Below are 10636 nucleotides of genomic sequence, written 5' to 3'. Positions count from 1 at the left end.
ATTTAATCACTTTTAAGTGCCTCTGTTGAGCGATCAAGTTTAAGTGAGTGTGACACTACAATGAGTCAACCTCATATTCGGTTGTGAGTTCTATCTATCTATGGTAATAAAAGAAACTAAACATGTTCCAAACCCAGTTGGTATATCACTTGATACTCTCAAATGACCAATATGTTTTTTGTAGGCTGAAAACTCAATTTTTTTCATATTGTTGTACATAGTCTTTTTTTTATTAGAGGTTGAGGAGAAATCAGTTACTACTTATGATTTGTTTCACTTAACTTATGGTACAGGCAATTGGCACGATGCTTCAAGTGTGTGTTTGTGTGTGTTTTATTAATTAAAGTTAATGAGATGAACGTGATCCTAATTTCCAAAGGGGAAAAGCACAAGCCAAACCTCATATATAATTGTAGACCTAACCAGACAAACTCCACCCATTATCTCTGGCATGTGCCTTTTTTCACGTGATAAAAATGTGAAGTTTGGAGACTTAAAAGGTACCAATTAAAAGTTGGGACTTGCTTAAGGGATACAATTTTGGAGACTAAAGAAGAAATAGTGTTCTAAGGAAGGTGAAGTAACTATAAATGGAGGAAAGTATAGTGTTGATTCTAAATGATTTCAAGAAAGATTCTTTGCAAGTTATTTGGTTTTGCCTTGTATTGTACCCTTTTCCCACTAACAAAACAAAATAAGAAAAAGCTCAGGCTTCAGTGGATTAATCCATTTCCTTCCTCTAGAACAATATCAGATTAAATATTTAAATTTCTCTTTGCTTGAACAAATTAAGATCCAATATAAGAGTCGATGTTGAAGCATTATCATTCTTTCTGGGAAAAAACGACCAAGCATAACTTTTTACAGAAACAAGGAGCCAAGTACAAGGGACATAATAGCTCACTTACATGTAGCACATTATACATAAGCACATTCAACCAGTTTCTTGCTTGATGTCTTTGCCTTCTGATTCCTATGCATTGTCGGAACCATCATCGTCCACATTTCAACCAGTTTCTTGCTCGAATTCTTCGCCTTCCGATTCCTCTGCATTGTCAGCATCATCATCGTCCGCATCATTATCATAGTCTTCTTTATCGTTGTCGTTTGTTGTTTTCCCAATCACCACCAGGTTGTTATTAATCTTTCCAATTTCATTCAGCTGCAAAAATATTCATACCAAAGCAAAACAGCTCAAATACTTTTGAAGAGGAAGATAGAATCAGTGGACGAAGTCAAAGAATATTCACACCACCAGGTTGTTATTGAAAAATTGAGCAGCTTCAAACATGAAGTATTGACAGAACCAGTTAGCTTTATTTCTTATTTTATACTTATTCCCTACTGAACTTTTCAACGTTAGTCAGAAAAACTCAACCAAATTACATAGTTACAAACTAAAACGAGGTGACCACTGGATGATATAACAGCTTTCATCATATCGTAGCAATTAGATTATAATATGAACTATACAAAAGGAGGCTCCCCAAGAAGAATTTGTGTCCATAACAATTACCCTATTGATGCTATGCACTTAAAAGCAATTTTCCAAACAAAAAGAATAAAAAATTGTGGAGAAAAGAAAAAGGAGTAGATTCCACACTAAGCTGTTGCCTAATTAATTTGGCACAGTAATTGACTGAAATCAAATATTACCAAAGTTGTAATGAACAAATTATGAATAGTATGAGTACTAATATACTCAATTATAGTAAGTAGTTTTTTTCCAAACAAGTTATAGTGGTAGTTTAATGTTGAGAATCATTTGAGTTTTAATAAAGGTTTCATTTTTGTAAGGAAATCTCAAAGCTTTAACAAGGCCACTCTCACAAAAGAACACAATCCATCATCAGCAATATTTCAAGTCCTAGATATTCTGAAGTCATTTTCAACTAATATTTAAAAGACTTCAAGTAAATGAGAAATAATAGAACTCTTCTTCTTTTTCATTTCCCTACAATCTTAGGAAGGCAAATAAACCCATGGAAATTACAAGGAAAAACACAATATGAATGAATGACTACTGACTACTAACAACCAGTTCAGTTATAGTTGTTAGAGTTTGTTCCAACTGTCTTGGACAGTTTTTTTCAGTTGAGACTTCACACTCTTGAGCTTGGGTAGTTAGGCTGTTATTTTTGCTGTTTTTCTTTTCATGTAGCCTGTGTATATAAAGGCATTTAGGTTCTCATTTGCATTTGATCAAAGCAGTGAGACTAGATTGAAAGGGGGGTGAGAAGAAACAGAGAGAGAGAGAGAGAGAGAGAGAGAGAGAGAGAGAGAGAGAGAGAGAGAGAGAGAACAGTCCAAGTTGTGTTCTTTGAGTACTCGAGTAGAGAGTGTTGGGGTTCCCTTTTTAATGCTCTGGAGTTGTGTTCTTAGCTGAGATTGTAATCATAATCATCAACTGAAATACAAGGAACATCACCTAAGGGGTAGCAGGAAGTAGGCAATTGTTTTTGGCCGAACCTGGATAAAAATTCGTGTTCTTGGTTTCAAGCTTTGATTCATTTTGTCTTTTGATTTCTGTTGATTACTTTTACTTTGATGTTTGTTGATTTCAGTGTTGTCAAAGTACAACACTCTTCATATAATCTATTTCACAGGAAGGAGGACATTGAAAGCGACACAAGGAAATCTTATAATGGGATCTATGTCTTATAATAAGAAATGCTCTATGGGACATCCAAACTAGCTATTTAGATACAACGAATCATCTAAGTTCTGGGGTTCCTGAAACAAAAGATCATATATTGTAAATAAAATGCAGAATCAAATTCAAATTCAAATACACACACCTAAAGGCTAAAGCTTTGGAGCTCTAACCTACAGCAGAATCCTCAAATGGGCATATGTTTTCTTCGACCCAAAAACTATAATAAATTAAGAGTATTTATTTACTATACACAAAGAGTAAAAATATTGGTACTTTTTTTTTCCCTTTTCATAATTTGAGATCACAGCATATCAACCTTATAAACAGCTCGGTTAAATTAAATAGCATAATTTATCAACTTGATCAAAATCGGACCATAAATTTCAAGTTATTCGAGTATAATTAATATAAAAACATATGAAAAGAGGTGGATTTCGATTGACGAACAAGCAGAGTTGAGAATGAGTGGAATGGGAGTTTGGATTGTGGAGATTACATACCTTATCCTCGTACTCGGACTCTTCCATGGCAAGGAGAAGCTCTTCGCTTTGGGGTTGAGGCCATTGGGATGGCAGCAAAAAAGAGGTGGGAATCTTGGTGGTGGACCATGGGTATTCCGTCATGAATCCCGGAAACTGCAACATTCTGTCCCGGAAAGTTGGTGTGTTTGGTTAGACGTTTCTGTATTATGAATTGGATTCAATCCACACCCCTTCCTATCCTGTATTAGTGTGTCCCTTTTCCCATTCTCTTTTCCTTCAAATATTCAATTCTTCATTCTAATTTGGAAATTATATAATTTTTTAGGACAGTCTATTCTGTAGCATATAACTATATATTTTTCCCCTTACATATATATTTTGTTTTGTTTTTTTTTTTCTTTTGACAAAGTGATTAGAATCACTCGTGAATAAATTACGCAAACATCTGCCACCAACGCAAGAACTTCCTCGAACCAAGATAGCTCATTGTCTATCCGCAGAGCATGCTTTGCCAAACTATGGGTCGCTAAATTCTCATAGCGAACTACATGGGACAAAACTGTTCCCAGAAATTTAGACAATAAAACTTAACATCTTCAAATAACGCTCCTACCTCATTGAAATACACCTAAAAAATAGCAGAAAACCAGAATAAATTTTTTATTAGAACATTATCAAATTGATCAAAATTTACTAAATAACAAGAACTAAGCAACCAGAACCCCACTAAAAATTAGTGGAACTAGCCAAAGGGATCACCTTTTGGCTAGTAACAACTGAATTATAGCACTTTACTTCATAATTTTCTTAAAGTCACTTTATTAAGACCATATCATCTAAAATAAATGTTAGTATGTAATTTAATAAAAGCAATAAACCCAATCATATATGTATAATTAATTAACATTTGATCTATTTCTATTTTTAATAAAAATCTTATTTATAGTCAATACAAACTTATTTACACCTTTATTAGAGATGCTCTAATGTGTTAAGTTTTCACAGTTGTTTTTTTAGTTGTTTTACTGTTGTTTTAATTGTTCTGTTTTATTATTTTACGGTTATTTTATAAAAAGACAGTATTTTTATAAAAAATTCTGCATGACAGTAAAATTATAAACTTTTACCCAAAATTTAATATTTTTGTAAAAACCAATAAAAAAAATATCTTTATTTTGCATAGGGGTTCATAAAAAATGGCAATGGTAAGGAAGGATTTGCCTAGATATTAGATAACAATTACATTGTGTGTGTCTGTGTTTTTTTCCTTTTTTTTTTTTTTTTTTTGAGTAATAACAATTACGTATACACTACAATGTTAACTGATTGAGAGTTGGGAAGGTTATGGAAAGAAGGAAAAAGTAAAAAGGTGTAGATTCCACACCAGTGTTGCCTAATTAATTTGGCAAAGTAATTGACTGAGATCAATCTTGCCAAAGTTGTAAAGATGAAATCATGAATAAAATAGACTCAATGGCATTTGTAGTAGTAGTTTAATGTTGAGAATCAATTGAGTTGTTAATAAAGGTTTCATTTCATATAATTGTTATTATTATGTTAATAAATAAAGGTGTTTGATTCTTTACTCTGAAAAGCCAAGATTTTCAATTCAAGGCTCATGTGTGTGAGTGTGTGACTCAAACTCCCATATATATAAGCATGGTTGGTTACTTCCCACTTTCATTTATTCCGTTTTTTTATTTTAATTTGTCTCATTTAGTCTCAAAAGCCTCAAAAACATTCATGTGAAAAACTGAAATCTAGGCCAGTAAGAGTATTACAAAGTTACAAACTTTGATTTGAACCCAAAAACAAGAAAATAAAAGGAAAGGAAAACCAACCCAAGAACCTGATAAAGCTAATTAACCGTTTGGAAGAAGTAATGAGGCTTATTGAATTGACCTTTCCTAGGCTCTAAAACTCAAACCGAAACCGACTCCTTGCCTGTCCACTAATCCATACTTTCTTTCTTCTTATTCCCCTCGTGTCCATTTTCTCTGCCTCCACGTTTTCTCGTGCCTAAATCTCTCTCTCTCTCTCTCTCTCTCTCTCTCTCTCTCTCTCTCCAAAAATCATAAACGAAACCAAGAACAAGAAACCCCCTTTCCCATTTCAAATCTATTACAAACCACTGTTAAAAGTTGTAGCCTTTGCAAATGAGTGAGTGTTTAAGCATTGGTTTTTTCAACTATTTTACATTATGAAGTTATATGTGTATGTATTGGAAGGTAAAGACTTGCATGTGAAAAACTGTTACGTGAAGCTTCAGGTAGGGAAGCAAAAATCCAAGACTAAGATTTTGAGGAACCCCACCAATAATCTAATATGGAATGAGGAGTTTGTTTTCAGAGTCCATGACATGGATGAGGAGCTTATTGTCTCTGTCTATGATCATGATATTGATCCGGGTTTCTTCCATGGATCGGGTGGGTTAATGGGTCGGATTCGTTTGCCTATTTGGTCTGTTGTTGCTGAGGATAATCACACCTTGGCCCCTACATGGCTCTCTCTTGAAAAGCCAAAGAGAAATAAGGGAAAACATATTGACAGAGACAGCGGTTAGTTTCCCATTATTCTTAATCTTCTGTTCTTTGTTTCTTTTCCTTTTTAATCTTACCAAAATACAATTACATTAGTTTAAACTAGATAAGTTTCTATGCTTTAGTTTACGTGTATTAGCTTAGAAAAGGAGTTTCCTTTATGTGAATGTGTTGCTTCACGTCTTAATAAGGAAACTGTCACAAGTAGAGATAGATTATTGGTTAAGCTCATTTGGGATTAAGAAAAACTTTTTGTAAAAGATTATTTGACTAAATTAGTGCAATGGATTTGGATTTTTAAACAGTGGATAGAGAGCTGAGGCTATTGAAACTGTTTTCAGCTGAATCTATTTTTGTTATCTCTTAGAATTTAAAGTCAAATATTCAATATCCAAATATTGGGTGTCTTGGAGAAGAATCAATGGTGCTTAAAGCTTAATCTGTATGTCAATACATGGTTAGACATTTTAGTTTACAAGTTTATTGGAGTTTTCCCCTATTAATGCAGGAAAAATTCTTCTCACTGTTTCTCTGCACGGAAAACTCCAGGAGTCTCAATCCTATTCCTTCATTGAACCAATGTCAGATTTCACCAATGAGGAACCTCAAGAACTTTTTTGTGTGTTACCTAACAATGGTGGTGGCTCTACCAAATCTAGGGGCAGGAAGAAAACAGAAGGAAAACAGTTGATTAAATCTTTTACTAACCGTCTAGAGAAGTTGTTTCACAAGAATGAAGATGCTTTTAAAACTATTGATTCTTCTTCGGAGTATTCCAGTATAATTTCCGAAAATGATTATTCGGTAGAGGAATTTTTTTCTGATTGTAGCTTTGAAGAAGCTCTTGAGATAATGAAGTCAAAGGAGAATGAACAAGAAATGCCTGAGAACTTGCAAGGGGGTGTACTAGTTGACCAAGCTTATGCAGTTTCACCAAATGATCTTAACACATTCCTTTTTGCTCCAAATTCACAGTTTAGGAAAGAACTAGCCGAGCTTAATGGAACTACGGATTTACACGAGGAGCCTTGGACGTGGAGCTCAGGAGATACTTCGTGTTTGACACGAGTTGTCTCTTCCACTAAAGCTGCATCGAAGTTGGTGAAGGCTTGCAAAGCCATTGAGGAGCAAACTTATGTAAGAGCATGTGGAAAGGAGTTTGCTGTTTTTGTAAGTGTTAGTACACCTGAGGTTCCCTATGGGAATGCATTCAAGGTTGAATTGCTTTACAAGATAATGCCTGGACCAGAGGAAGAATCCTCTCATCTTGTAATATCATGGGGAATTAACTTTCTTCAAAGCACAATGATGAGAGGTATGATAGAGAGCGGGGCTCGACAGGGCCTGAAGGAGAGTTTTGACCAGTTTTCTAATTTGCTGGCTCAGAATTTTAAGACAGTGGATTCTAAAGTCTCAGCTGGAAAAGACCATATTCTTGCAACTCTGGCAACAGAACACCAATCAGATTTGGAATTGGCCAGTGAATACTTCTGGAATATCACAGTACTTACTACTATTTGTATGGTTGTGTATATTGTGGTGCATATATTACTCAGTGAACCAAGTCAAAGACAGGGCTTGGAATTTTTTGGAATTGATTTGCCTGACAGTTTTGGGGAGCTCATAACTAGTGGAATTTTAGTCCTTTATTTAGAGCATGTTTATCACATGGCTTCACGTTTTGTACAAGCTCGGTTGCAAAGAGGTTAGCACACTCACATGATTGTCATTTGTGAAAATTTATCTTGGCCTTTTTTAAGCATCTTTTTCAACAGGATGTGATCATGGAGTCAAAGCACAAGGTGATGGATGGGTTCTTACTGTGGCTTTGGTTGAAGGGGTGAACTTGACATCCTTAGGTTCCTCGAATTTATCGGATCCTTATGTGGTTTTCACCTGCAATGCCAAAACAAGAACAAGTTCAGTGAAGCTTCAAACTAGTAATCCCCAATGGAATGGTAAGGATCTATTAAAGTGCTCATAGATTTCATATCTATTCTTTTATATCTTGACTCAATGATTCTTGGAAACATTATGCAGAGATACTCGAGTTTGATGCTATGGAAGAACCGCCATCAGTATTGGATGTGGAAGTGTATGATTTTGATGGCCCTTTTGATCAAGCCACCTCACTTGGGCATGCTGAGATCAATTTCTTGAAACATTCATCTTCTGAACTTGCAGACATATGGATCTCTCTCGAGGGAAAGCTTGCTCAATCATCTCAATCAAAATTGCACTTGAGAATCTTTCTGGATAATAACAATGGAGAGGAAACAATTAGAGACTATTTGAACAAAATGGAAAAGGAAGTTGGGAAAAAGGTTAGGAGTGGGGACTTGGTATAATTTTGGCAATGTTCCCAAGGCGTATGAAGCTACCTTTTCCACATTTTTTATGTAGATATTTTGATCTAACTTCCTGTTTGTTGATTTGACAGTTGAATCTTCGATCACCTCACAAGAATTCAACCTTCCAAAAACTGTTCAATTTGCCACCAGAAGAGTTTCTTATTAGTGATTTTACATGCCAGTTGAAAAGAAAAATGCCATTACAGGTTCTAGCTATAATTTCTAGTCCAATACTAGACATAATTCTCCTACTCTTTATAACAGGATTGAAAGCTTACAAGTTTCTCAATATGATTCTTTGTTGCAGGGTCGGCTTTTCCTATCTGCGAGAATTGTGGGGTTCTATTCCAATTTGTTCGGTTACAAAACCAAGTTTTTCTTTCTTTGGGAGGATATCGAAGATATCCAGGTACTTCCCCCATCTATATCATCTGTCGGTAGTCCTATACTAGTCATAATCTTGAAGAAAGATCGAGGTCTTGATGCCAAGCACGGAGCAAAGTCTCAAGACGAAGAAGGCAGACTTAGATTTTGTTTTCAATCATTTGTGTCATTCAATGTGGCTAGCAGGTGCTATATAGTCTTAGAACAAATATGCTTCACTAATGGACAAAAATCTTCTTCCATTTGTATTAATAGATAAGGTAAATCAATTCATTTTCAGGACAATAATGGCAATGAGGAGAAGTAGAATTCTAACACCAGATCAGAGAGCTCACATTGCTGAAGAGCAGGAGGATCAAGAAGAAAAGCCCATCATGGTTGAAGAATCTGATTTTGTGTTGGAAGCTGAAAATGTCACCATGTCAAAAATCTATGCTTCCGAGCTTCCCATAAATGTAAGTGTGAGACTAGATCACCTTTGAGCATTTTTGAACTAACATGTCATAGAAAATTGCCATTTTCATCAACTTTGCAATGGATTAAAAATCTTAAACCTTGTTGGGAAATGGCACAGCTAAGCTTGCTGATGGAAATGTTTGATGGAGGAAAGTTGGAGCTAAAAGTAATGGAAAAGTCTGGTTGTCTTTACTACTCAACAACTCCATGGGAACCCTTTAAGGATGACATTCTTGAAAGAAAACTTTCATACAGATTCAATCGTTATATCTCAGTCTTTGGTGGAGAAATCACTTGCACACAACAAAAATTCCCTATCCGAAATAGCCAAGGCTGGATTTTGAATGAAGTCATGACCTTTCACAATGTTCCTTTCTGTGATCACTATCGTGTATGTATCAATTGTTTCACAATTCAAAACACTAATAAAAAGCATTATCTCATCGTCTATATTAGTGTATCGAAAATCGCATGATTTCGGTTATAACTTCTTTCTTTTTATGTTTGGTGCTTATGCAGGTTCACTTCAGGTACCAGATTGAGAAATCTGTGATTGCCCAAAATGTAAGCAAATGTGATGTTGACATGGGAATAACATGGCTAAAGAGCACAAAGTTTCAGCAAAGGATTACTCAAAACATTACAGATACGTTCAGAAAACGATTCAAAGAAATATTTTCCTTAGTGGAGAAAGAGATTCTCTTAGCTACTCAAGTTCAGCACACAATTACATCATGATTCACTTACATTCACCATATCTTTTGTTTTGTACCTTTATTCAATTTTTTTTCATTTATTTTATTAAAGAAATTATTGTACGAAAAGAAAAAAAAAAGAAAAATTTCATAATGGAAAAGTCTTTTGTTGACCTTCGGTTGTGTTGTTGTTTAGCATTAATCTAAATAATACATTATAGTCGTCATCAACTGATTAATCATTTAAGTTTAACCAACAAGAAAAGAAATTTGGTACTTTTTAAGTCCAATAACAAAGAATTTGCTAATTTATGCCTATATGTAGAAAACAAAAAATAGAATCATTAAACTTGGTTTTGTAATAAAAACTTCCTTTTTTCAGAAAATTGTAATAAAGACTTTCAATATACAATAGTCTACTTTAAAAAAAAAAAATAAACAAATAAATAGATGAGAGTCTACGAGTAATTTTTATACTTTAAACTAATTTTTTTTTTAAAGAAAATTCACGTAGTAATTTACATAGCAACTAATAAAGTAACTTAAATTATAATAAAATTCACATAGCAACCCACATAATAATTAAAGCAATCATTGAAGCAACCTAAACTGTAAATTTTTTTTTAAAAAATAAAATATGAAATAATTCTAAAAAAAATATTTATATATAACTTGGTTTTGTAATAAAAACTTTCTTTTTAAAAAAAAATTGTAATAAAAAACTTTCAATATACCAGAGTCTACTTTTCAAAAAAACAATAATAAATAAATGGAAAAAAAACAAAAAAAAATACAAAAAAGAAAAAAAAAATTACAAAAATATTATGGGCCGACCCATCAAACATTTATATAGTTCACATACAAATATTTACAAAAATACCACATGCACTAAGCCTTCAGCTGTACAGAGCGAACGATGAAGATGAAAATACCTCAATCGTTTCAAAACCGCAAAACAACCAAAATGAAACCAAAACGAGAAAAATACAACTATTAATTCTGACGAAATTAACTGGAAAAGAAGACCTGCAATGATCTAAACAGAAAATGACGAAAAAAATTAGAAAAACTG

General features: G+C 33.8%; 2 protein-coding genes across 2 annotated transcripts; one reads left to right on the top strand and one right to left on the bottom strand.

The window, feature by feature from the left end:
- Positions 1-750: 750 nt before the first annotated feature.
- LOC115711362 (uncharacterized) lies at positions 751-3476 on the bottom strand. Its single transcript, XM_030639698.2, has 2 exons — positions 3157-3476; positions 751-1162 (listed from the first exon to the last, which is right to left on the bottom strand). The coding sequence occupies exons 1-2, from the start codon at positions 3298-3300 to the stop codon at positions 1007-1009; spliced, it is 300 nt and encodes a 99-aa protein (XP_030495558.1). The 5' UTR covers positions 3301-3476; the 3' UTR covers positions 751-1006.
- A 1390-nt stretch (positions 3477-4866) lies between these two features.
- Positions 4867-9737, top strand: LOC115711453 (C2 and GRAM domain-containing protein At5g50170). Its single transcript, XM_030639796.2, has 9 exons — positions 4867-5696; positions 6187-7383; positions 7454-7636; positions 7719-8002; positions 8119-8235; positions 8337-8599; positions 8694-8868; positions 8988-9260; positions 9389-9737. The coding sequence occupies exons 1-9, from the start codon at positions 5339-5341 to the stop codon at positions 9605-9607; spliced, it is 3069 nt and encodes a 1022-aa protein (XP_030495656.2). The 5' UTR covers positions 4867-5338; the 3' UTR covers positions 9608-9737.
- The last annotated feature ends 899 nt before the right edge of the window (positions 9738-10636 follow it).

The sequence above is a fragment of the Cannabis sativa genome, chromosome 3, assembly GCF_029168945.1.
Source record: "Cannabis sativa cultivar Pink pepper isolate KNU-18-1 chromosome 3, ASM2916894v1, whole genome shotgun sequence".
In the NCBI taxonomy this organism is placed as follows: Eukaryota; Viridiplantae; Streptophyta; class Magnoliopsida; order Rosales; family Cannabaceae; genus Cannabis; species Cannabis sativa.
The sequence above is the reverse complement of the archived record's forward strand: the minus strand, read 5'-3'. Positions and strand labels throughout refer to the sequence as shown.

Bases quoted from the DNA above. Each gene is read 5' to 3' on its own strand.
- LOC115711362 (XM_030639698.2), bottom strand. From the start codon at position 3,300: ATGTTGCAGTTTCCGGGATTCATGACGGAATACCCATGGTCCACCACC. The intron at 1,163-3,156 runs GTATGTAATCTC...ATATTTTTGCAG, and splicing joins AGTCCGAGTACGAGGATAAG to CTGAATGAAATTGGAAAGAT.
- LOC115711453 (XM_030639796.2), top strand. From the start codon at position 5,339: ATGAAGTTATATGTGTATGTATTGGAAGGTAAAGACTTGCATGTGAAA. The intron at 7,384-7,453 runs GTTAGCACACTC...CTTTTTCAACAG, and splicing joins ACAAGCTCGGTTGCAAAGAG to GATGTGATCATGGAGTCAAA. The intron at 7,637-7,718 runs GTAAGGATCTAT...AACATTATGCAG, and splicing joins TAGTAATCCCCAATGGAATG to AGATACTCGAGTTTGATGCT.